We start from the raw sequence: 27,104 nt of genomic DNA on the forward strand, positions 1-27,104 counted from the left end.
AATGGCTAGTTAGAGTTTTAATCAGTGACGTCACTCGCTCTGAGACTTGAAGTAGGGTTTTCCCTTGCGTTGCAACGGCCGTGGCTTTTGTGGCGCGATGGGTAACGATGCTTCGTGGGGTGTCAGTTGTTGATGTGTGCAAGGGTCCCTGGTTCGAGCCCAGGTTGGGGCGAAGAGAGGGACGGAACGGAACCTACACTGTTATAACAGCAATATCAAAGATTTGTTTTTATAACTAACCCAATACAGACCACAGCCTGTCGTTTCCAATGGGAGCAAATTAATCATAGTGGGCAGAACAAGCATGGAGGAGAGCAGAGCCATTCGCGAGATCCTGTTGGCGTTTTATAGTATGTATGTGCATATTTCCGTTAGGGAACGCCCACTCTGAAATGCCCTTTGCACTCCTTCTAAACAATGCATATATGTTTAAACTTTGGCAAAGGGTAAAGTCTAAAAAACAAATCTTAGTTTTGGGAAGAGAACTGTACTGAGATCAAATGTATTATTGGAGAGAAAATGAGCAAAATGTCGGCCGAAAACCATCTCCTCCCACTGCCCGCCACTGGGCTTACTCTCATTACCATATTTGGTGGTGAGTGGAAACGCCAACCGGATGCCTCACATTTATACATTCGGTGAAACATCTGACTAGTTGTTCTATCTGTGGCAATATCGTATTTGGAGCTAGCAAACGGAGAAATGTTTACCATATTTTGTAAAACGTTTTATTAATTCGACGAAAATAATGGATATGTTCAGTAAACTGACACATCTCTTTCAACAGGCGTTGGAGACCGTAAGTAATGGTTGTTGACAAGACCTTTTCGTATTCCACTTCCTGGATTTAGCTAGCTGGGTAGATACTGTATGATGCAAGCTAATTGGCTAGCAGCTAGCTAACTTTACTTCTTTGACTTTGGCCCATATAACGTTAGCCAACGGCTAAAAAAGTTAGCTAGCAGCTAAAAGTTAAATATTTACAGGCCTTACATTTGGTTAAATGATGCGCCAAATAACAAGTTGCAGCCTAATCCAACTCGTTAGCTAGCTAGCCAAGTAGTCAAAACTAGCTAACAAGATGGTGACAAGCAATCTAGATACATTTGTTTGGTGTAATATGCTTTTTGAATAATGCCAATGTTATTATGAAGTTGTGTAGATGTGTTAATCATTCGGACAAGTATCTAACGTTAGCTTGCTACCTTAAAACTACATATGCCATGGCGTCTGAAATGTTTGTTGATAAAGAGTTCCAGCTATCCCATAGAGATAGATGACTCATCTTTGTATCTCTGACATTATAACGCCTGTGAAAGCAAGTAGGCAATTTTCTTCATGATTGTCTGATCCCTCCTGATGACCTGGTTGGACATGACTCTAACATGATCACCAGGAGAGATCACCCAATGAAGTTGGAAGTCCCAACCAGTTAACTGCATTAAAATAGTGGAAGCCCTTATTGGCTTTGGCCATGTTATTATAGCTTTTTGACCACTGGAGACCTCTAACATTCTTTATGGACTAGACTGACCTGAATCCATATTTGCTCAGGTGGAATTCCACAGACATATGATACCACATTCCATCAGTAGGCAACTTTCTTGGGGGATGGGGAGAGTGACAAGCTCATACAAGACAGGAAGAAGCTTAACTGATCAATGGAATATGTTTTGTGCTGGATAGGACATAATTGTTTAGGCACACATTCATTGAGCTGAATCATCTCATGTTTCCGTTCTTCTATTTTCTAGAGGGAGCCATCAGTAAATTTATTGGACTCTTTCTTGGACCACTGGAAAGGGATAACCAATTATTACATTGAAACTACTGGTAAGATTGAGACACTGCTGAAATGTTGAAATTAAGAAAATGTTGAATACCCCGGATGTGCCACCAAGTGAACTTGGCCTGAGTTACATTGCGAACTAACTTGTTGGCAGTAGGTCTATTTCCTTTTAATACTGCTGTCATATTCGGCATGTGTTCATAATGGCCTATGTTGAGAGTGCATTCAACTGTGATGTTTTTCCAGGTCAAACGAGGCCTGTAAAGCAGACAGACATCCCATGGCGATTGAAGCAGATGCTGGATATCTTAGTTTACGAAGAGGGCCAACAGGGGCACGAGGAGATGGGCCCTTGTATGGAGTACCTCCTACAGCACAAACTGCTGGAGACCCTCTGCACCCTAGGCAAAGCACAGGTACCACACACACAGCAGATGAAATGTTGTCATATGTGGTATGTTTTGATAACCCTCTCTTTGACACTGATCTCTTCGTCCTGCCAGTACCCCCCAGGAATGAACCAGCAGGTCCTGGTGTTCTTCTCCAAGATCCTGGTACAAATCCAAAAGCCAATGCTTCACATCCTCAATGTGTATAGGCCAGTCCAGGTAAGGAGTCATTCGTTATTGTTCGTCACTATGTTGTCTATGGCTGTTGGAAATTTGATATACAGTGCATTCGGGAACTATTCAGACCCCTTTTTCCACATTTTGTTACATTACAGTCTTATTCTAAAATTGATTAAAAAAAAATCCTTCATCAATCTACAGACAATACCCCATAATGACTAAGTGAAAGCAAGTTTCTTTGCCATTTTTGGTTATGTATAAAAATAAATACCTTTATTTATATACAGTACCAGTCAAAAGTTTTTATTTATGTTTTTACGGTTTTCCACATTGTAGAATAATAGTGAAGACATTATGTAGTATCCAAAAGAAATGTTAAACAAATCAAAATATATTTTATTTGAAATTCTTCAAAGTAGCCAGCTTTGAACTCTCTTAGCATTCGCTCAACCAGTTTCATGGGGTAGTCACCTGGAATGCAATTCAATTAACAGGTGTGCCTTGTTAAAAGTTCATTTGTGGAATTTCTTTCCTTAAAGTGTTTGAGCCAATCAGTTGTGTTGTGACAAGGTACGGGTGGTATACAGAAGATAGCCCTATTTGGTAAAATACCAAGACCATATTATGGCAAGAACAGCTCAAATAAGCAAAGAGAAACGACTGTCCATTACTTTAAGACATGAAGGTCAGTCAATCCGGAAGATTAAGACATTTTAACGTTTCTTCAAGTGCAGTCGCAAAAACCATCAAGTGCAATGATGAAACTGGCTCTCATGAGGACCGCCACAGGAAAGGAAAACCCAGAGTTACCTCTGCTGCAGAGGATATGTTCATTAGAGTTACCAGCCTCAGAAATTGCAGCCCAAATAAATGCTTCAGAGTTCAAGTAACAGACACATCTCAAAATCAACTGTTCCAAGGAGACTGCATGAATCAGGCCTTCATGGTTGAATTGCTGCAAAGAAACCTCTACCAAAGGACTCCAAAAAGAAGGAGAGACTTGCTTGGGCCAAGAAACATCAGCAATGGACATCAGACCAGTGGAAATCTCTCCTTTGGTCTGATGAGTACAAATTTGAGATTTTTGGTTCCAACCACCGTGTCTTTGTGAGACGCAGAGTAGGTGAACGGATGATCTCCGCCTATGTGGTTCCCACCGTGAAGCATGGAGGAGGTGGTGTGATGGGGTGTTTTGCTGGTGACACTGTCTGTGATTTATTTAGAATTCAAGGCACACTTAACCAGCATGGCTACCACAGCATTCTGTAAAATACTATTATCTATCGTTGTCTCTTTACCAAGATAAAGTAATATTTTAAATGTGCTTTCCTTAACTGTAAAATTGTCCTCCCAAAATTCCTGACATTGTTCTCAACAGAAGCTGGTTCGTCTGTGTGGTCTTCTGGGATCGCAGACTGAGAAAGAGGAGGCCCAGTTTATGTTTGTTGTTTGCTCCAGGGTGAAACAAGATCCATATGTTCTCAACTACATTTTAGAGGTACTTTAAAATTCAACCTTTTTGATTTGGTTATGCATTTTCAAGCACTAAACATGTGTAGGCAATGGGCATACTGAATAGTAGTGCTAATGGTAGAAGTTCTAAAATTAAAAGTAGTGGTAGTAGTACTTTATCACGTCATTAGTTTGACAGTAGTTGACTCTTTGTGGTTGATTTCATTGCATCATCCGAAGTAATGTCAATGTATGATTGTATTTATAATTTTTTTTACACTGTTTTACTTGTCATGTAGATTAAAAAGGATAATCACTCCAAGAGGTCTATTTCTACCTCTGAGGATACAGAAAAGGGGAGAAGTGGAGAGACTGTGCCTTCCAATTACCCCACAGCTTCCAACCCTGCCTCCACCTCCAGTCCTCAACAGCACTCACCCACTGACTCTCCCTCCACTATTTTCCCAGCCAATGCAGGCCTCATCCATGTCTTGGTCCACTTGAGCAGAAGCCAGGTGTGTTCAGCAAGGACTATTTTACAAACCAATACATAATTCATGAATTTGAGGCTTGTAAATGAACATCAAGTTATCAATAATTTGCCACGTTTTTCTTTGTCTCCTTGTTCAGAAAAGCAGAGTTGCACTGAAAGCCTTTGAGAGCTTGCTGCTCCTTGTCAGCATACCAAAGGAAGATACTGCAGTGTGCCTGGCTGAAAGCACCCCACTGTGTCAGCTACTAGCTGAGAGGTTGTGTGAGCTCTTCAGCCAGCTCCCGGCTACGCTGGAACCTGCAGACATCCACAGTTTCCCCCAGACCCACTGGAAGTAAGTTTAGTGGACCAGAGCATGCAGGAGCCCTTACTGGTTAACAATGTACTGAAAACTCAAAATAGTCATGATTCTACAAGCCTCTCGTTCAGTTCACCACAAGGGGCTTATTGGCGCTGTAATTTGTGAAACTTGTAAAAGTGTGCTTTAAACAATGTACATTTGCCATACAAATAAGATTATTTCTTGGTACATTTGAAACAAGGTCTAGTTGTGACCCCAACCGGACTAAATTGTGAATGACTCGGAATGCATTGCTTGAGTGCCGTGAGGGTGAAAAGTTCATTATCGTTCGAACTGCAGCACCCCAAATGATTTGTTCTTGAGTTTGAGTTTGTTGAGCAGATGGGCTGTTTATGTTTTGGTTCTACAAAGCTGTGTCCCTCATAATGTTCAATAATCAATTAATTGCATGAAATCTTGCACCATGTGATCAATTACCAGTTCTAAATGTGGTATTTAAAAATAAAATAAAAAAGTGCTGTTTGCAGCATGATCTATTTTACCTGCACTCATATAGGACAGACAGTTGTTGGTCAGAACACGTCTCCAGAGAAACCAGAGGTGCACATATTAATCATTCTGTAGAATTCATTACAGCCAACGGGTCAAACAAACTGTTAAAATAAACAAGTCACTCAGAAAAATGAATCGTTCGCGAACTGCACTTTACCACTTGTTTCAGCAGAAGGGTGTGGGAGGGATGGAAGAGGAGCAGGGGCCGGTGTGTGACAGTCTGTGTGGCACGAAGAGAGGGACAGTAGCCAAACCGACTCGCGCTAGTTAGATAAGCTATGGCAGCAACAAGTTTGTCTATCATACCATCTGGTCGTGCCTGCTTCAAATTGTTGTGAAGAAGCTAGCTAGCTAACTACAGTAGCCAACTTAGTTAGCCAGCCATCTAGCTAATTTATGCTATTTTGCTGGGCTCCCTGTCCTTGTCTACAACATACTCATAAAACTGTTTATAGAACTGTTTTTATTAAAATGTTGCATTTAAAGGTCTATCCTTGCAGGCTATGTAGCAATGTTAGATAGATAATTTGATTCAAAGATGCAGAAATCGCTCCCCCCATTTCCTGGTTTTCAGTTTGACAAAACAAGGAAGGAAGTGTAGTGTAGAGAATCATTAAAATATATTTTCCATAACCAAAAATATTGTATTTTCAGCTGTTTTTGAAGCAGTTGTACAAAACCAAAATGAAACGTAAGAACAGGAAGCATGGAAATGGTGCATATAGAACAAATATATTGCTTCTAAGACTTGCTTTCAATGTGGCTCAGTTGGTAGAGCATGGTGTTTGCAACGCCAGCATGGTGTGTGCAACGCCAGGGTTGTGGGTTCGATTCCCACGGGGGGTCAGTACAAAAAAAAAATGCATGAAATGTATGCCCTCACTACTGTAAGTCGCTCTGGATAAGAGCATCTGCTAAATGACTAAAATGTAAATGTAAAATCTGTAACACACGTTTGCATGAATTAGCATATAATACCCTGCAACAATAATTCTTCTTTTTCAAGACCTCTGCAATCCACCCTGGCATGCTGTCAATGAAATTCTGGGCCACATCCTGACTGATGGCAGCCCATTCTTGCATAATCAATGCTTGGAGTTTGTCAGAATTTGTGGGTTTTTGTTTGTCCACCCTCCTCTTGAGGATTGACCACAAGTTCTCAATGGGATTAAGGTCTGGGGAGTTTCCTGGCCATGGACCCAAAATATCGATGTTTTGTTCCCCGAGCCACTTAGTTATCACTTTTGTCTTATGGCAAGGTGCTCCATCATGCTGGAAAAGGCATTGTTCGTCACCAAACTGTTCCTGGATGGTTGGGAGGAGTTGCTCTCGGAGGATGTGCTGGTACCATTCTTTATTCATGGCTGTGTTCTTTGGCAAAATTGTGAGTGAGCCCACTCCCTTGGCTGAGAAGCAACCCCACACATGAATGGTCTAAGGATGCTTTACTGTTGGCATGACACAGGACTGACGGTAGCGCTCACCTTGTCTTCTCTGGACAAGCTTTTTTCCAGATGCCCCAAACAATCGGAAAGGGGATTAATCAGAGAAAATGACTTTATCCCAGTCCTCAGCAGTCCAATCCCTGTACCTTTTGCAGAATATCAGTCTGTCCCTGATGTTTTTCCTGGAGAGAAGTGGCTTCTTTGATGCCATTCTTAACACCAGGCCATCCTCCAAAAGTCTTCGCCTCACTGTGCGTGCAGATGCACTCATACCTGCCTGCTGCCATTCCTGAGCAAGCTCTGTACTGGTGGTGCCCCGATCCCGCAGTTGAATCAACTTTAGGAGACGGTCCTGGCGCTTGCTGGACTTTCTTGGGCGCCCTGAAGCCTTCTTCACAACAATTCAACCGCTCTCCTTGAAGTTCTTGATGATCCGATAAATGGTTGATTTAGGTGAAATCTTACTGGCAGTAATATCCTTGCCTGTTGAGCCCTTTTTGTGCAAAGCATGATGACGGCACGTGTTTCGTTTAAGGTAACCATGGTTGACAGAGGAAGAACAATTTTTCTAAGCACCACCCTCCTTTTGAAGCTTCCAGTCTGTTATTCAAACTCAAGCTGGTCCTTTTGTGGCAGGGCTGAAATGCAGTGGAAATGTTTTTTGGGATTCAGTTCATTTGCATGGCAAAGAGGGACTTTGCAATTCATCTCATCACTCTTCATAACATTCTGGAGTATATGCAAATTGCCGTCATACAAACTGAGGCAGCAGACTTTGTGACACAAATATTATTTTTCATTCTCAAAACTTATGGCCACGACTGTACATACGAACGTGTTCTTAAACTACCACAAAAGTACTTTTAAAGAGCTGTCATCATTAGATGCAACATAATTTCTCTCTCCAAATAATAGCCTGAACTTTAATCATTAAATTATCATTCAACTAAAATCAAACTTAATTTACACTAAACGTTTTACAAAAGTAAATCGTGGATCTGAAACCCACATAATGAATGAATCGGTTGCTTTGCTTTCCTAAGTGTTGTCCACTTCATCCTGCCTTTTATTCCCATCTTCTGACAGATCACTTTGTCCTGTCTTGCAGTTTTCACATGCAACAACTGTAGTTTAGACATTTTTATGGTCTAACTGCCCCACAATCCTAAGTAACAAGGTTGATTATAGTCTATCAAAGTAATCAGACCAATTATTTTACTAAATTTGACTATGTAACTACTTTGTTTAAAATAGTGAAGTAAAACTTTTAAACTTCTTCCATTACCACAAAAATACTTAGAGCTAAAGCAAGCCCCACAACTTTACTTGTACAGTTATCATCTTGTTTTGATTTGGTAATGGACCTGGTGATGTTTTGTGCAGTGTTCCATTCTCTCAGAGCGGTATGCAGGAAAGGCAGTCGTTTCCTGGTAGTGAGCACATGGAGAGGTTTTTCGCTTGGCTGGACTTCCTTGACCATCTGATGAGGGAGGCACCAAAGGTATAAAAAAAAATAAGAAAAAATAAGTAGAAATACTTGACCATTTAATTGAGTTTCCACCAAGAGAGGATGTCGAGTGCAGTATATTTGCTGTTTTTGTAGCGCCTCGCTGTGAAATTGGCCAAAGAAATTCACCATTGCTGGCTTGTCGGTGTTCTACAGCATGAGCTGCTCCAAATGTAAGTGACCCCCACCTACATTTTCTCCAATGGGGTTTTGTACATATACAGTGCATTCGGAAAGTATTCAGACACTTTCACGTTTTCCACATTTTGTTACATTACAGCCATATTCTAAAATGGATTTTTTTCTCATCAATGTACACACAATACCCCATAATGACAAATCATTATTTAAAATAACATCAAATTGACAACTATTGAGACCCTTTACTCAGTACTTTGTTCAATCTTGGTTTCATCAGACCAGAGAATTTTGTTTCTCATGGTCTGAGAGTCTTTAGGTGCCTTTTTGGAAAACTCCAAGCGGGCTGTCATGTGCCTTTTACTGGGCGGTCAGCTCTAGGAATAGTCTTGGTGGTTTTAAACTTATTCCATTTAAGAATGGAGGCCACTGTGGTTTTGGGGACCTTCAATGTGGCAGAATTTATTTCGTACCCTTCCACAGATCTGTGCCTTGACACAATCATGTCTCAGAGCTCTACGGACAATTCCTTCGACCTCATGGCTTGGTTTTTGCTCTGACATGTACTGTCAACTGTGGGACCGTATATAGATAGGTGTGTGCCTTTCCAAATCATGTCCAATCAATTGAATTTACCACAGGTGGACTCAATGAAGTTGTAGAAAAATCTCTGGGATCTTCAATGGAAACAGGATGCACCTGAGCTCAATTTCGAGTCTCATAGCAAAGAGTCTGAATACTTATGTAAATAAGGTATCAGTTTTTTATTGTATTAAGATTGACGGGAAAAAATTATTTAATCCATTTCAGAATAAGGCTGTAACAAAATGTGGGAAAAGTCAATGGGTCTAAATACTTTCCGAATGCACTGTACCTGGGATGTATGGAGTATTATTAAACAGTGGTTTGTGTTTAGGTCCGAGATGGGCGTGCTGGTGAACACGGCGCTGCTGTGCTGCTCGGTGCGTCACATCCAATCCCCTGCCATGTTGGAAGAGCTGGTCTCGTTCCTCCTAGGCAGACACACAGAGAGGGAGCAGCGCTTGGACACAGAGAGTCATGTGCTGCGTTATCAACTTATAGAGCACTGTGACCACATCTCCGATGAGGTAAGCCGAAGGTGCTGCTACTGTAGCCCTCAGTAAAAGGCTGAACATGACTAAAGACGAGAGAACTGGAGTTCACATCTCTCATGTTGCTACTATGAATATAGTTAAGCTATTTGTATTCCCTTATTCTTCTTTTGGCATACAACACTAAAGGAAGTACCAGCGTTACTGCTGGTGACATGTGCTGTACTTTCTCTCTGCCTCCTAGATCAGTATCACTACTCTGCTCCTGTTTGAAGAGCTCCTACAGAAGCCTCACAGGGACATCCTCTTCAACCTGGTCCTGAGGAACCTGGAGAACCGCTGCTACGTGACACGCACTCTGGGGGGAGGGGATGATTGCAGGCATTTCACTGACACCGATCCCGTGGAGGAGAACGGGTAAGTTAACTCATCCAGAGGTAGAGCTCCAATGGACAGATGACCTCTCTGTAGGGGCTAATAGAAATCAAGGTTGTTGCGAGCCATCATGACTATGACTAGTTCATGACAGACCAAATGGAGTATACAGTCAGCAATACCATTCAGGAATGGCTTCTGCACTATCCATATCTTTTTGTGTTCCCCGTACCTGAACAGAGAACTAGAGGAGGACCCTTTCTTTACAGACATGTATGGTGAGGATGAATTCAACAGCTCAGAGCAGCTTCTGCATCGACCCCAGCTCATGAGAGAACATCGCTGCAGTGGACAAACTCAAGCATTGGACATTGTAAACAGGTGCCGTTAACCACAGAATGAAATAGAACACTGATAAAGTGAACTGCATAGAGAGAAATGTATTACTGATGGTTAATTGAGTCTAGGCACAACATTCATCCCCTCATTCAAGTCATAAAGAAAACTGATCAGACATCTCTCATGAAGGAACTACTTATTGTATTTTAGCATCTATAACTCGCTTTACAGTTTTTAAACTTTACACTGTCGTTTTGTTTTGCAGTTTTCTGTGTTTGGTCCCTCAAGAAGCAAAAACCTCTCAACATGTCCAAGGTGCCCGATATGAAACTTATGTCCATGACGCTCATGGGCAGGTGAGCAGAGAACTTCAAGCAGTGAAAGTCAATGCCAAGAGTAGCATAAGTGCATAAATTGAGGTCTCCGATCTAAATCATTAGATTTGTTTTATTTTTTTACATCTAGCTTAAAGAGTGCACTGCATTCTTGCTCGATTGGGATTGGCCGAAGTCCCTCAAACCAACCGAGTTGTCTGTATCCAGTTCTGACTTCTTCGAAGGCCACTTCCTCAAAGTCCTGTTTGACAGAATAGGCCGGATCCTTGAGCAGGTAGCCTTCAAGGGATTTATTTTTGTATTTTGTTCATTGGTCCACTGTTGATTCAATCCCAAAATGTTTTGCATGTCTGCAACCAAGCTCTCAAGATGGAGCACTTTCAGTACAACTGTGTTTCGTATATAGTACAATTATTGCATAGTCATCATAATACATTAGTGACCACCATGAGTGCTGTGTTTAGTCACAAACATCCCCTCACTTGTGACGTCTCTCTCTCTCTTAGCCCTATGAGCTGAACCTCCAGGTGACATCGGTGTTGTCCAGGCTGGCTGTGTTCCCTCACCCGCACCTCCATGAGTACCTGCTAGACCCCTACATCATCCTGGCCCCTGGAGTCCGCTCCCTGTTCTCTGTGCTCATCAGGGTGGGTGACCTCTACACTAACCTCCTTCCTTGTCTTTTTTGGAGGTTTTACCGAGCTATAGTTTTGACAAATACATTCCTAATTATGTTTCTCCTGGTTTGAAAGGTGATAGGAGAACTGATGCAGAGGATCGAGGTGATCCCAAACTTCACAGAGAAGCTTGTGCATGTCCGAAGGCAGCTGATGGGCCTGGATGGGGAGTCTGGGTAAGTGCCATTCTAAAATAATAATAAAAAAATTCCCCTCATCCATCTACACACAATACCCATAATGACAAAGCAAAAACGGGTTTAGAAATGTTTTGCTAATTTATAAAAATTGATAACATTTTACTTAAGTATTCAGACCCTTTACTCAGTACTTTGTTGAAGCAGCGATTACAGCCCTCGAGTCTTCTTAGGTATGACGCTACAAGCTTGGCACACATGTATTTGGGGAGTTTGTCCCATTTTTCAAGGTAGATCCTCTCTGTCAGGTTGGATGGGGAGCATCGCTACACAGCTATTTTCAGGTCTCTCCAGAGATGTTCAAGTCCGGACTCAAGGACATTCAGAGACTTGTCTCGAAGCTACTCCTGCGTTGTCTTTACTGTGAGCTTAGGGTCGTTGTACCGATGGAAGGTGAACGACCGCCCCAGTCTGAGGTCGTGAGAACACAGGGGCAGGTTTTCAATCAAGGATCTCTGTACTTTGGACCGTTCATCTTTCCCTTTATCCTGACTAATCTCCCGGTCCCTGCCGCTGAAATACATCCACACAGCATGATGCTGCCACCACCATGCTTCACCGTAGGGGTGGTATTGGCCAGGTGATGAGCAGTGCCTGGTTTCTTCCAAATGTGACGCTTGGCATTCAGGCCAGAGAATCTTGTTTCTCATCGTCAGTCCTTTAGCGAATTAAGTGGGCTGCCATGTGCCTTTTTTACTGAGGCGTGGCTTCTGTCTGGCCACTCTACCAAAAACGCCTGATTGGTGGAGTGCTGCAGAGATGGTTGTCCTTCTGGAAGGTTCTCCCATCTCCACAGAGGAACTCTGACCTCTGTCAGAGTGACCATAGAGTTCTTGGTCACCTCCCTGACCAAGGCCCTATTCCCAATTGCTCAGTAAGGCTGGGCAGGCCTGCTCTAAGAAGAGTCTTGGTGGTTCCAAGCGTCTTCCATTTAAGAATGATGGAGGCCACTGTTCATGGGGACCTTCAATGCTGAATACATTTTTTTTTCTGGTACCCTTCCCCAGATCTTTACCTCAATCCTGTCTCGGAGCACCTGAATACTTATGTAAATAAGTTTAATTTTTAGTACATTTACAAAAATGTCTAAACCTGTTTTCGCTTTGTCATTGTGTGTAGATTGAGAACTTTAAAATCCATTTTAGGATAGGGCTAATGTAACAATGTGGAAAAGGGGTCTGAATAGTTTAAATTGTGTGCGTCCTGAACGTGATGGTCAGTGATGTAGTGGTTAAAAGCTGGTCACCATGCATGCTGAATGAAGTTCCTTATTTTCAATGCAATATGTGCGTAAATGCTTGTGCAATATAAAAAGGATGTAAACGGCATTTATGTGCGTTGACCCTCCACTACACCAATTGGTAGTACAATACAATACATGTGTTTGTCCTAATAAGAAAAACCACCCTCCTGAGAAGCAGACAGGAAATGACAATGATTTTGTGTGGATCTTGCCTCCCCAGAGTGGATCACATGCCCCTGCTTAAGGGAGTGATCATCCTGGAGGAGTTTTGTAAGGAGCTGGCAGCCATTGCCTTTGTCAAACTTCCCGCCAACAACACAAACTTGCAGAACACTGACACCGTGTGAATCCTTGAACGGAACTCTCAGTCAGAAGACACCGGTCATAGCTGCTTACTTCTGTTGGTTGCACGACAGGAGGTACAAGGACACTAATTGTTCTCCAAAGATGAAGCATTGGTACTTGCGAGAATAGCAAATCTGTAAGATTCATCAACATTTTTAAGTTTATTGTAAATGCTGAAATGTTTTGCTTGTTACATAATGACTATGCAAATTATCACCTGGAAGTAATGTATGCAGTCGGTCAAATCAATGTAAAAGGTTGCGTTCCATCTTGTCTTTGTAACAGTTGCGTAGGCTATCCCTGGTTCCTGAGATATTAGAATGATGATTGAGCCGGTATTCATGTAGGATCATGTTCATTATGGTCTAAAAGGGAAAACTGATCCTGGATCAGCACTTTTAATGAAGTTTGATACATGATCATCTGGGCTGTGAGACTGGTTGAAACAACCTAAAACTGTGCATTATCCAGTTTAACTATTGATACTTTCTGTTTACATGGCAGGATGAGTCTGTCCTGGAGGCAGAACTGAGTGGTTTTTGCGAGATGGGCCAGGTACAATCTATTAAAACATTTGCTTTTTGGTATTAATTTAAGGTTAGGCTTTTAAAGATTTGTGGCTGTGCTAGCTAGCGACCACTCTATGGAGTTGCTTCCAGAACAAGATTCATGACAAAACGCTTACCTTTTCTCACATTTTATTTCTGTGTTGAAGTGATGTCTGGTGTCCTATGTGGACCAGGGTCTTTATACACATGGGTCTTAATACATTGTTTTAAACATCAGTCTTTGTAAAGTATGATCATGCAACTTAACAATTGAGATGAGCCTCAAACTATTTAGCTTACTAAGAGTTGGTTTTCTGTATTTTAAAACAGACACAGCGACATGAGCAGCAGTGCAACCAAATATAATGCATTGAAGTTTGCGTCCCTCTCCTACACTGTGATAGCTGAAGAGATTATTTTTGCTTCGTACTCTGTCAGAAGCCACCCTGTGCTTGCCCTAACGTCATGCTTTCATAACAGTAATTCGATTTTTCTGCCATGGGTATTACAGATTTCATGTGGCTTATCTAAAATGGATCATATCATGAAGCTAGATCATGAGTGGTAGATGAATAATAGAAGACTTGATTGAACATTTGATCAAAAGGTTGTAGACCCTATTCTGAATTGCAGTCCATTTTCCACATTGTTTTTCAATCTTTTCCAGCAGTTTTCTGAATGGTGGTCCTGTGTGGCTGTTGGTAGAGCATCAGGGTTGTGGGTCGATTCCCAGGTGGGACCAGTACGAAAAAGTCTGAAAATGTACTCACTTATGTCAGTCGCTCTGGATTAGAGTGTTTGCTAAATGACAAATGGTGTACAAATTGATAAACGTAATATCACCTGTAGTAATGTCTGCTCAAAGGTACATGTCTTTTGGCCGCTCATAGACGGGTACTTGCCCCACACATTCCTAATGCATTCCCAAAATCATCTTCAAGTAAAAAGTCTATTGTTTTTGGAATGTCATTTCACCCGCTCCTTAGTAGAGACTATGCACTGGAAGGAAGGACTCAGTAATTATTCTCTGCTGAATCTTGTCTCTTAGCTGAGGATTCTCCACTTTGTACCACTGAAAGCGAGGGCTCTCGATCAGTGGTGGTTGACTGGTGTGTGGCCCCTCCCCAGTGTGTTCTAAAGACACCACTGTGTTGAAGCAGAGTCCATCTGTCTTCCCAGGGACCCTTCCATTGTGCTGTAGTCCCAGGATTCCCCTTGTGTTGACGTTGAGGTCGTAGTAGGAGGAGGGCATGGCCTCTTGTACCAATGTGTTGGCCGCCCATGTGACTGTGTGGGTTTTCACAGACACAGCCACAGGGAGGTGCAGGTCCTTAATGTTGCCCAAAAGGAGCCAAAGCACCCCATCAGAGCTGCTGAAGGTGAGGAGAAGTCGCTGTACAACAACATGGCAGCACATGTCTATAGGGTGAACCACAGGATGCCAAGGCTTCTTTCGGTATTTCAGGGCGGTATCGATGAGTCTGAGGATGTCACGACCCCTCAAGGTGAGTGGGGAGTCTTGGTCCCACCACTGAGCCTGGAGAGACTCTGCATCAGCCTCTGCTGTCGTCTTCAGGGAGCCTCCTAAGGGAGGAAAATATGCGGGAACAGCAGTGAAGAAAGTAACTAATCAATGCTGCCAACTCCTGAGGAATACAAGAAGTTCAAAACAAAACTTGACAAGTTGACTTGTTGGAAAGGTGGCAACCAATGACAGTGCCACGTTGAAAGTCACTGAGCTCTTCAGTAAGGCCATTCTGCCAATGTTTGGCTAGGGAGATTGCATGGCTGTGTGTTTGATTTTATACACATGCAATGGGTGTGGCTGAAAGGTGTCCACATACTTATGTATATACCCACCCACTCATTCTTGAAGAATATAAAAGCTGAGCACAACTCTAAGCCTGCCATTTGTATGAAAAGCTAAAATACGTGGATAAACTTTTACCTGTAATCTCCGCCAAGAAAACAAATCGGATCCACTGTGGCCCCTGTTCTTGGACCAGAACCAGGGTGATTGGTTTGCAGTCGAATCCAGCCTCTTCCTTCACTTCCCTTCTCATAGCCTCCACAATGCTCTCTCCCTCTTCCATACGGCCAGCTGGAAGGTACCACTGTTTGTAGCAATTCTCCTTGGCCTCCTGCACCATGAGCACCTCATTCTGCAAATACAGGTCACACACACACACAATAGGAAGCACTTTGATGAAAAGTGTAATGATGTCTTTAAATAAAAAAAAAATTAAAAAACAGTACCAGAAACTATTCATGCCCCTTGCAGACCTTACTCCACGATGACATTCCTGAGGCGGCATGTTAAATCCATGGGGAGCCCTAATAAACAAGGTAGATTGTACATTTGAACAGCAGTAGAACCAAACATTTCTGAAACACAGCCATACAAACATTTTATATAACAAGAGGTGTGTGTGTGTGTGTGTACACACACACCCTTTCAAATGAGTGGATTCGGTCACACCCGTTGCTGACGGGTGTATAAAATCAAGTGCACTGCCATGCAAACTCCATAGACAAACATTGGCAGTAGAATGGCCTTACTGAAGAGCTCAGTGCCTTCCAACATGGCACAGTCATAGGATGCCACCTTTTCAACAAGTCAGTTGGTCAAATTTCTGCCCTGGTAGGGCTTCCTCGGTCAACTGTAAGTGCTGTTATTGTGAAGTGGAAACGTCAAAGAGCAACAACTGCTCAGCCACGGCCTGGTAGGCCACAAAAGCTCAAAGAACGGGCCTGCTGAGTGCCGAAGTGTGTAACCACGCTATTAGTCCTATACTACGGCGACATCAAAAAATCTAGGCCTATCTGAAATGCAGCCATATACACAACTGCAATTTTGCACACAAGAAAGCATGGGATGTTGAAGAGAAGCCCCACGAAGACTGGTAGCCCAAGTGATGAGCTAATTAAAACACACACCATAACCATTGATTCAGGACCATAGACAGAAGGCCAGTTAGTGCGATGAAAGGATTCACTGCCAATTTCAACACCACTTAAGTGGACAGCCAGGACAACAGGAACACCATGCCAGGGCTCACCTCAGAGCACAACCAACAGGCTACTTTCCTATACCCATAAACTAAGGGAAAGCTGTATATCTATTGGAGGTTATGATTTTACGAGGTTACGATTATGATTTTACACCGATACCCATAATTGGAGGACCAAAAAAGCCGCTACCGATATTAAATCGGCCGATTTAATAAAAATGAGAATTTGTAATAATGACAATTACAACAATATACTGAATGAACACTTAATATAACACAATTTAGCCTCAAAATGAAACATGTTCAATTTGGTTTAAATAATGCAAAAACAAAATGTTGGAGAAGAAAGTGCAATATGTGCCACATAAGAAAGCTAACGTTTAAGTGCCTTGCTCAGAACATGGGAACATATGAACGCTGGTGGTTCCTTTTAACATGAGTCTTCAATATTCCCAGGTAAGAAGTTGTAGTTATTATAGGACTATTTCTCTCTATACGATTTGTATTTCATATACCTTTTGACTATTGGATGTTCTTATAGGCACTTTAGTATTGCCAGTGTAACAGTATAGCTTCCGTCCCTCTCCTCGCTGCTACCTGGGCTCGAACCAGGAACACATCAACAACAGCCACCCTCGAAGCAGCGTTACCCATGTAGAGCAAGGGGAACAACTACTCCAAGTCTCAGAGCGAGTGACTTTTGAAAGGTTATTATCGCGCACGAGCTAACTAGCTAGCCATTTCTCATCGGTTACACCAGAATCTTGGGAGTTGATAGGCTTGAAGTCATAAACAGCGCAATGCATTGCGAAGAGCTGCTAGTAAAACGCACAAAAGTGCTGTTTGAATGAATGCTTACGAGCCTGCTAGTGCCTACCATGGCTCAGTCAGACTGCTATCAAATCATATACTTAATTATAATAAACACAGAAATATGAGCCTTAGTTTCCGGATTCGACCATATTAATGACCTATCATCTCGAAAACAAAAGTTTTTTTTCTTTCAGTGAAATACGGAACCGGTCCGTATTTTATCTAACGGGTGGCATCCCTAAGTCTAAATATTCCTGTTACATTGCACAACCTTCAATGGTATGTCATAATTACGTAAAATTCTGGCAAATTAGTTCGCAACGAGCCAGGCGGCCCAAATGGTTGCATATACCCTGACTCTGTGTGCAATGAACGCAAGAGCAGTGACAATTTCATGTTAGCAGGCAATATTAACTAAATATGCAGGTTTAAAAATATACTTGTATTGATTTTAAAGAAAGGCATTGATGTTTATGGTTAGTTACATTGGTGCAACGACAGTGCTTTTTTCGCAAATGCGCTTGTTAAATCATCACCCGTTTGTCGAAGTAGGCTGTGAGTCGATGAGAAATTAACAGGCACCGCATCGATTATATGCAACGCAGGACACGTTAGATACATGGTTTATGATATCTTATAAAAAAACTAAGTTTAATTCTAGCTAGCAACTTACCTTGGCTTCTTGCTGCCCTCGCGTAACAGGTAGTCACTCTGCAATGCAGGCTCCTCGTGGAGTGCAATGTAAGGCAGGTGGTTAGAGCGTTGGACTAGTAACCGGAAGGTTGCAAAAACGAATCCCCGAATCAAGACAGTTAACCCCCGTTCCTAGGCCGTCATTGAAAATAAGAATGTGTTCTTAACTGACTTTGCTAGTTACAAAATATTTTAAAAAAATAAAATACAAATAAAAATTGGCAAATCGGTGTCCAAAAATACCGATTACCTATTATGAAAACTTGAAATCGGCACAAATTAAAAATCGGCCATTCCGATTTAATTGGTCGACCTCCCTCTATCTATCAATAGGAATTAGACCCGCAAAAGCAAGCAATGACATTAAGAATCACAAATGTAACATGCATTGAAGTAAAAAGCAATGGCTTAAAGTAAATAGTACATTACATTTTTTTTTTTATCTGCCAAACAACCAGGCTTACATGAGAAAACCATTGAATTAATCATTCTGGCATGGCGACCAATGCCATAAAGGTTTTAGTTTACCATTTAGAAGAGCTGCAGCCTCCTTGATTATGTGTTGAACCTCAGTTTGATTCAATTGTATTTCCCGGTGAAATGTACTTGTTTAAGTCCCTCTCAAATGCCAGCTGGACAAGCTGGGTTTTTCATTGATGTAACATGCTGTGTTTGTTCACCTAATACATTCTTCACGGAGAAAGAATGTTCGTACATTGCTATAGATGCCACTAATGTTAATCCATGCTTCAGTGCCAACACCACAGTCGGCATTGCTGACCAAGGCCCGCTGTTATCTATGCAGAACACTTACACGGAACCCAAACCGGCTGCGCTCGTGCGGCATCGTGCATAAATGTATTTTGTCCCTCCACACCAAACGCGATCATGACACGCAGGTAAAATATCAAAACAAACTCAAACAATTATATTAATTTGGGGACAGGTCGAAAAGCATTAAACATTTATGGCAATTTAGCTAGATAGCTAGCATGTGCAAGCTAATTTGTCCAATTTAGCTAGCTTGCTGTTGCTAGCTAATTTGTCCTGGGATATAAACATTGAGTTATTTTACCTGAAATGCAAAAAGTCCTCTACTCCGGCAATTAATCCACACATAAAATGGTCAACCGAATCGTTTCTAGTCAACTCCCTCCCAGGCTTTTTCATCTCTTGACTTTATATTGTGATTGGCAACTTTCATAAATTAGGTGCATTACAGCCACTGACCTCGTTCGTCTTCAGTCACCCACGTGGGTATAACCAATGAGATGGCACGTTGGTACCTACTTATACAAACCAATGAGATGGGAGAGGCAGGACTTGCAGTGCAATCTGCTGTGAGAAATAGAACTGATTTATATTTTAGCAGTTGGCAACGCAGACGCTCGCGAGCAGTGTGGGTGCAATAATTGAATAAAAGATTTCTAAATATATTTTGCAGCACACGCGACGTGAGCGGTGTGGTCGGCCTGTTAGTGGCGTCCATTTGCGATTTACATTTGCAAGAATGTGCGAGCCACAAACTCTGCTTCCACTGGTATTGTTTTGGTTAGATCCAACAATGGCTTGACCTTGTTCACATCCAAAAAGTCTCGGGATCCACGGCACAGATCTTCCACCAGTTGACCGTGATGACATTTCCCCCAGGACGACATCCAAAGTGCTGAAAAAAAGTTTACACTCGTCTCCATAATCATGCTGACCCACTGTGCATTCAACTACATACTCTTCCAGAATTTCTCATGAGTCTCCGTTGTTTACTTGGAGCTGAGGTGCTCATGCCCTGCTGGCATGCCTCCCAAAGGTTTTCAAATTCATCATCAAACGTGTTTTTCAACGCACCCATACATAGTGCGGACAAGTTTGACACCGATGTGCAGATCAGTAGCTTCTAAAAAGTTGCTGCGTTCAGAAGGGTCGGAGCCCCAGAATTGAAAGTCATGTTAACAATAAACTCAAAGTTTGGCTCTATCGCTGCTTAAAATAAGCCTTGGCCTCAAATCTCACATCCGTGCCATATACATGAGTAGACTCGATTTTACATCATCTGTCACTTGATTTCAAAATTACTGTGGCGAGGTGGCCAGAGCATCTCTGATCAAGTAGTCTTTTAAGTTTTTCCCCAGTGTACTGTGCAGCAACCGTGGGTTTCCCAAATAATTTGTACAGGGAGCTACACACATTGAAAAAGATTCTGCCGCCTCAGACGACCTAGCGTGCACCCCATTCAAATGCATTTGGTGATTTAAAGTTATCACATTTGGCATTAAGCGATTCAATTGATCTTGCAATATTTTCTGCATAGCCCCGTGTTTCAGGGACATCACACGAACCCCGTCGTAGTATTGAGGCCAACATTTGTTAGCTCTGAGATAAGGTTTGTAAGTGATAAAGCATCACATTGTTTGCTTGTTGCCATTGGCAGCAACCGCTCTCGCACACTGTGTCTACAGATCGAATAACAATAGAAATGTTAATCACATCCAGTTGGATCTTTTAGTTCCATCGACTTTCAGTGTATACCACGATTGACCAATTTCCTCTGACAATCTTGCGAGCTATGATTTCGTTCTGAAGGTCATGGGATGTGTATTGTTTTACGTGGATTTGTGCTAAATGCTTTTGCAAGTTCCTTGCCTTTTCTCAGCGTGTATTCCAACAGACATACAATGTTACTGCTTCCTTCTCCCCATAGTCAATCGCATCCAAACTCCTTCCCAAAGGACGCTCATTTACTGTGTTGTAAGATTTTCTACTTAGTAAGCCTCCAACATGCACCAAGCTAACATTACGTTATTACCAGGCATTATAGCTATTACACATGTTTTCCACTAACCAGCTAGTTATGTCTCAATGCAGCTTACACAAGCAAACTGATGTTTCCACTTGCAGCACATAATAGGAACTGGCCCAACCACAAGCCTGCGGGGGCCCCATCTCGTGATAACAGCAACAGTGTCTGGCATGCTTGACCCTGTGAAAACAGGAACACACACACACACACACACAAGCCATAGCTTATCCAAGGCACTCACACCCAGACTTAGAAGCTTTGATAGAAACCTAACATCATCAGAACATTGTGCAAGATCGCAGGAAGACGCATGAACAGATGGAGCCAATCGACGGTGACAACGCCTGGACCTGAGCCAACCAGAGGATCGGGACTTCAAGACTCAACCTACTTTCTGTGTTGTATAAAACATGTAAACAAACTGTTTTAGGGGCTCTCTTCTGCTGGCTCCCTCAGAGCTACTGGAACGAGTCCGTGCACGCTGTACCAAATATCTTCACTCTGAATAAACTATCGCTTGTCATACAATTTAGCGCCTTGTCCGAATCAGTCCTTGACCGACTCTCCCTTCTACTCATTCAATCACCAACAACTGCAATAAACTCCCAACGTCCACAATCCCTGAAATACTTTTATCTGCTCAGTATTCACAGGAGTGGATTTATTTTTTTCCCCATTGCGCTTCGTGTTTTTCATAATCATGCATTTCACATTATTTTTAAAGAGGTATGCTTCCCTGCCCTTTAGTGTTGTCATTGGCATGTTTCCAACTTGAGTAGCTAGTTTGAGTGAAGCTCCATCCGAATTAGCATTGGAGCCGAGGATAACAGCATCCGCCGTGCGGGAATATTCAAGCCACTCTGTTCTTGAACCCGGCGCTTTCTCCCACTGAAAATGCGGCACAGGTAAGTGTCGAGACAAACCTGTGCTGGCTCCTCACAGATGTCGTCAGGTGCTAGTGGCTGGGGTAACGGAGGTGCAGGCGTTTGTTGTGATGTTACCCCCATGCTGCTGGTGGTAGGCCATGGCTCATTTCGATATTGTTGGTCAGCAGGCGGCGAGGGGGATGGGTGGGTATTGCAGTTGCTGCTCTCCTCAACCTCTGGTCAGGCTAGCAGGCTACTCGGCATCAGTCTCAACATGGTGGTCCTCAGTTTTTGCTCTTGGCAGTGCCCATTTTCGGATATCCATGCTGATCAAAGCTTCGCCGACTAGCTTTAATTATTCAGTGCGCCACTACCAAAACTTAAGGTAGCTGTCTGCAAAAGTGGAAAACATATGTACATTTTACCCCGCCCTGGGATCCAATGAGCTTCGTAATGAAGGCGGTACCTTAAGATATTGATTGCATGGCTAGGTGCCAAATCATAATATTTCTGGATTTTAACTAAATCATGATTACTGGCAGGTTCTTCCATCTCAGCCAAAGAACTCTGTAGTTCGGTCATTGGGTTCTTGGTCACCACGGTCCTTCTTGCCCAGTTGCTTAGTTTGGTTGGATGGCCAGTTCTAGGCAAAGTCTGAGTAGTTTGACATTTCTTCCTTTCCCCAATGATGGAGACCACTGTGCTCTTAAACTTAACACTCTAGAAATTATTTTATACCCTTCCCCAGATATGCCTCATCACAATTCTATTCCTTGGACTTCATGGTATAGTTTCTGCTCTGATGTGCACTGTGGGACCTTATATAGACAGGTGTGTGTCTTTCTAAATCATGTCCAAACAATTGAATTGGCACAGGTGGACTCCCAAGTTTGGTGTGACATCAAGGATGATCGAAGGAATATGGAGTGTCATAGCAAAGGGGGCGTGAACACAATTCAAAACCTATGTAAATTATTTCTGTATTTCATTCTCAATGTGTTAATTTCTAAACATGTTTTCATTTTGTCATTCTGGGGTAGTGTGTGTGTGTGTGTGTGTGTGGTGTGTGTGTGTAGATGGGGTGAGAAATCCATTTTGAATTTAAGCTGTAACAAAATGTGTTAAGTCAAGGGGTATAAATACTTTGAAGGCACTATAGCTGAAAGCAGAGCCATGATTCTGGCTATAAGTGTAGAAATTAGCTATATCATGTTCGAAACATTTTTATAGCAGGAATTAAGTTTAACTGGAAGTGTAAGTTCCATCAATTCCTACTGTACATTTATTTTAGACAAAGGCCACAGAAGTCTAATGTCCTTAGGCCATGCGGACTTCTGCATGATAGAATGGTAACGTGTTAGGTTAGTAAGTGACCTAATTAACTTACTTAGCTCTTTAGCTTGGTGAATTAATCCCTTATCCTTACAGAGTTCATTGCTCACTACCTTTTCATTGAAGATGACAGCGCTGACGATGTAGGTTATCGTTTTCCTCAAGGCAACTGCTTGGACCTCTGCGGGTGCCGAATCGAACTCGTCGTTCACTTCTAGTCCTTCACCATTTAAAAGCTTTTCCACATCATTGTTCACATTCATAACTGCAGGTGACCCCACAGGACAAGCCTGGTCCCTGCAAAGAGATGCATAGAAAGTTGCACATTGCATCTATGCCCCCAACAATTTCATAGTTAAATCTCAATCACCGTTTAAAAAATGTTGGTTGAGGTTTATTCATAAAATTGAGCATTTAGTGTGAGACTTTATTTTCATGCAGTTTATCTTCGGTTAACCAATAACTCTACAAACATTTTTTGGTGTGTCAGCTGATGCTTTTCACTGAATTATTGTAACATTAGGAGTATACCACTGAGTATACCAAACATAAGGAACACCTTAATAATATTGAGTTGTGCACCCCCCACCACCTTTTGCTCTCAGAACAGCCTCAATTCATTGGGGCATGGACTCTACAAGCTGTCAAAAGCATTCCACAGGGATGCTGGCCCATGTTGACCCCAATGTTTCCCACTGTTGTGTCAAGGTGGCTGGATGTCCTTTGGGTGGTGGACCATTTTGATACACAAGGGAAACTGTTAACCCAGCAGTGTTAGTTCGACACACTCAAACCGGTGCACCTGGCACCTACTACCCTACCCCGTTCAAAGGCACTTAAATATTTTCCTTGCCCCATTCACCCCCTGAATGACCCACAGTCTCAATTGTCTCAATATATTTTCTAACCCGTCTCCTCCCGTTCATCTACACTGATTTGAAGTGGATTTAACGAGTGACATCAAAAAGGGATCATAGCTTTCACCTGGTCAGTCTCATGGAAAGATCAGGTGTATACTCAGTGTAAACTCAAGAAAGAAAGGTACATTTTTGTTTAGGTTGATGACAGGTGTGTGTCGATTGGCACCAGGTTGGCAGAAAGAGTCAGATACAAAATGTAAGCTAATGTTTAATGAATGAGGCGTGGCCCTATCTAGAAACCTTACCAGCTGCACTGATAGCCTACCGGCGGGTGCTTTTTCAAAGCCTATGTCATATGCTCCAGTGAGTAATTGGCTCCAATTAGTAATTTGTTATTAGGAGGAGGAGTTGAGAAATACATTTGACATCAGCTTGCACGTTGTGGAACATAACTTCCACGTCGTTCATTATTTTCCATAGAATGCATAGCCCCTTGTTGATTAAAATTATAGCCATGGTATAAAAGTGCTGCTAGAAAATCTGTTCAACATCCACTGAAGTAGCTGGCAAATTAAATGAATAGCTACAGTAGTTGCCCGGGTAACCAACCACTTGCTAGTTGGGCTAACCAAACCATCAGTCCTAGCTTGGTATTATGAAAATCTAATTCAACAATACCAATGTTTTCAATTCGACTTTTGCTTTAAAAAGCAGCTCAAACTAAACGATGTAAGAATGAACTATAGCCATTGAATTCTGCTGTGCCGATATACCATGCGTTATAGGGAAATAATGCACGCTCTAGAATGCCCTTCAAGCCAATAAGAAATGAGTATTCAACAATGCCACGGTATAACATCCTATAACACACGGTATATTTGTATACTTGAATGGCTAGAGTTCATTCTTAATGTTCTATGTTTGAGCAGCTTTTGAAAAAGTCTAATTGAAAACATTATTGGCATTGTTGAATTTGATTGTCAGTGGCAAGCTAGGATTGATGGATTGGTTAGCTAAACTAGCAAGTCTGTTTGGTTACCATGGGAACTACTTTAGCAAGTTTACTAGATGGCTATCTACTTCAGTGGATGTTGAACACATTTCTACTGGCAAATGTGTTATATTATAGCCATGGTATGAAAGGGTATAAACAACACGGGGCTCTATGCGTTCTTTGGAAAATAATGCAACTCCATGGAAGGCCAGTTCCACTCTGCCAGTGGGTCTTAGAACACACTTTCCATGTAGTTCATTATTTTCCATAGACCGCATATCCCCTCGTTGATTATCCCTTACCTATAGTGTAGGCACAGACCAAACAATTAAGCAATTAGGCATCCTGGGGGGTTTGATATGGCCAATATACCACGGCTAAGGGCTGTTCTTACCCACAACGGATACAGCCCTTAGCCGTGGTATATTGGCCATATCACAAAACACCAAGGTGCTTTATTGCTATTATAAACTGGTTACCAATGTAATTAAAGTGGTAAAAATAAATGTTTTGTCATACCCGTGGTATACCACGGCTGTCAGCCAATCAGCATTCAGGGCTCGAACCACCCAGTTTATAATGAGAAATTTCACTGGATGTATAAATGTGAAGCATCCGGTTGGCGTTTCCACTCACTACCAAATATGGTGGTAAGAGGAAGCCCAGTGTCCGGCAGTGGGACAGGACAAGATGGATTTTGGCCGAAATTCTGCCAATTTTCTCATCGACAAAACATTTGATCTCAATACAGTTCGGTTTCCAGAACTATAATCGGTTACTAACATAGTGGACTAAGTTTAGTAGATTTTACCCTTTGACAGATATTGCCAATGACATGTTAATTAATATTCAGTGGCTAAAATTTCGCATGCAAGTATCGCTTTTCCGGCGGCATGTAGCCAGCCTGACGCGGTGGGCCAGTATCCTAATTAAAGTTAACTGGTTCGAATACATGTGTGACAAGGTCAAAACTGTCGACGTGACCTTCGCTTGAGCAAGTTATGCCACTCGAATTTCTCCAGGTAAACCGTTTTACTATGGATGCCCCTATAAAAAAACACTACATTGCACCTAACTGGTATATTTAAAAACATATCGTAGGTGCGCTACTGTAGCTAGGACAGCCATTCAGCATTGGTTTGATGTCGCTGTTGAATGGGTGTGCAAATGAACGTCTCGACATTACCAAAGTAATAATTAGAAATTACATGGTATTTATACCAATTACCTTCACTGAAGTGACATCAACTTTGATCGTCGTTCTCGGCTGGCTTGTTTACTTGACAGGTGATCTCAGCTAATCTTACTAACATCAGCCTCTTTAAGTCCTTGACTAGTTGAGAGGCTTTGATGTGTTACAAGAAACAAGGATAATATTGTGTCTGTGCCTCAGACTTCAAGGCGGCACCCTACACTGGTTGGATATCCCGGTTTCGAATTGAACGAATCATGATCTATTGTTTTACAAAGGACCGCCCCAGCGCTTTCTGTTCCAACAAGCTCTTCCGGGATAACCAACACAGTCGCTAACTAGCACAGACGTTTGGAGTTCCGAAATCGTTTTCCGCTAACATCATGCATAGTGCGCATAAATCATCACACACATTTCAAAACGTCACAACAACCCTTCTACGCTAAAACGAGTAACATATTAGACAACTGTAACCTGTGAAACGTTAATCTTGTGGCTACCAAGTAGAAACTAATGTTAGTTAGCATAGCTAACGTTATTTAACATTGTTCGGCCCATAGAAAGCCAGCCCGCTAATACCTTTAACTTGATTGTTATCAACTCGAAATCGGCTAGCTAATCAAATGTATGTTTTTGTTATAAATGAACTAGTTAGCTATTTATAGGCTTAACATTTCCTTACCCCACTGAAGTTAACCATTTTTCTTTCTTGGGAGTTCCTCTGTTTACATAGTATAGCAATGATGTGAATCATCCATGCATTCTAGTTAGCTACTACTGTACCACCCATCTTTCCTCCCTTCCCACTAATTTAGGCAATGCATGTACATGAAATACCCTAAACATTAATAATAAAGATCATAGTCTGGCCCAGAAAGATCGGACTACAGCAAGTATCACCAACAAAACCAAAAGGGAAGAATAACCTTTCATCAAGTCAACAAAAAAATTATATGTAATGCAACATTTACTAATGTAAAGTAAAGAAAACAGAGAGCATGTCAAAATTAACTTTATTTTACAGGATGATAATGCATGAAGCAAACATGGAATGTCTGTGAAAGTGTATTCAGTCTAGATGTTGAGTGAATGTGTCATCACTCAGTAACCTGGTGCAGTGGAACAATTCTTGTTCAGCCTCATAGTGGCATGATGCTGGTTCTGATTA

General features: G+C 42.0%; 2 protein-coding genes across 5 annotated transcripts; one reads left to right on the plus strand and one right to left on the minus strand.

Annotated features, from left to right (window-relative positions):
* Positions 1-92: 92 nt before the first annotated feature.
* Positions 93-21,224, plus strand: fhip2b (FHF complex subunit HOOK interacting protein 2B). Of its 3 annotated transcripts, none has more exons than XM_045708371.2 (17): positions 93-350; positions 1,755-1,833; positions 2,036-2,205; positions 2,293-2,397; positions 3,737-3,856; positions 4,110-4,325; positions 4,441-4,637; positions 7,985-8,102; positions 8,205-8,281; positions 9,163-9,355; positions 9,564-9,736; positions 9,935-10,075; positions 10,299-10,389; positions 10,499-10,642; positions 10,875-11,015; positions 11,121-11,221; positions 12,706-21,224. In XM_045708371.2, the coding sequence occupies exons 3-17, from the start codon at positions 2,086-2,088 to the stop codon at positions 12,830-12,832; spliced, it is 2,064 nt and encodes a 687-aa protein (XP_045564327.1). In that variant the 5' UTR covers positions 93-350; positions 1,755-1,833; positions 2,036-2,085; the 3' UTR covers positions 12,833-21,224. The 3 variants fall into 3 exon arrangements, with proteins under 3 accessions (XP_045564327.1, XP_014030330.1, XP_014030331.1); XM_014174855.3 differs by lacking the exon at positions 93-350 and adding an exon at positions 584-799; XM_014174856.3 differs by lacking the exons at positions 93-350; positions 7,985-8,102; positions 8,205-8,281 and adding an exon at positions 584-799.
* Positions 13,512-26,163, minus strand: nudt18 (nudix (nucleoside diphosphate linked moiety X)-type motif 18). Of its 2 annotated transcripts, XM_014174859.3 has the most exons (4): positions 25,973-26,163; positions 23,004-23,187; positions 15,327-15,540; positions 13,512-14,962 (listed from the first exon to the last, which is right to left on the minus strand). In XM_014174859.3, exons 2-4 carry the CDS (start codon positions 23,151-23,153, stop codon positions 14,361-14,363), a joined length of 966 nt encoding a protein of 321 aa, XP_014030334.1. In that variant the 5' UTR covers positions 23,154-23,187; positions 25,973-26,163; the 3' UTR covers positions 13,512-14,360. The 2 variants fall into 2 exon arrangements, with proteins under 2 accessions (XP_014030334.1, XP_014030333.3); XM_014174858.3 differs by lacking the exon at positions 25,973-26,163 and having other exon boundaries at positions 15,327-15,712.
* Between the last annotated feature and the right edge of the window lie 941 nt (positions 26,164-27,104).

This window comes from Salmo salar, chromosome 26 (genome assembly GCF_965601325.2).
Source record: "Salmo salar chromosome 26, fSalSal1, whole genome shotgun sequence".
NCBI classification, from domain to species: Eukaryota; Metazoa; Chordata; class Actinopteri; order Salmoniformes; family Salmonidae; genus Salmo; species Salmo salar.

Bases quoted from the DNA above. Each gene is read 5' to 3' on its own strand.
- fhip2b (XM_014174855.3), top strand. From the start codon at position 749: ATGGATATGTTCAGTAAACTGACACATCTCTTTCAACAGGCGTTGGAG. The intron at 8,282-9,162 runs GTAAGTGACCCC...GTTTGTGTTTAG, and splicing joins CAGCATGAGCTGCTCCAAAT to GTCCGAGATGGGCGTGCTGG. The intron at 11,016-11,120 runs GTGGGTGACCTC...CTGGTTTGAAAG, and splicing joins TGTTCTCTGTGCTCATCAGG to GTGATAGGAGAACTGATGCA.
- nudt18 (XM_014174858.3), bottom strand. The intron at 14,963-15,326 runs GTAAAAGTTTAT...TTCCTCCCTTAG, and splicing joins TTTCTTGGCGGAGATTACAG to GAGGCTCCCTGAAGACGACA.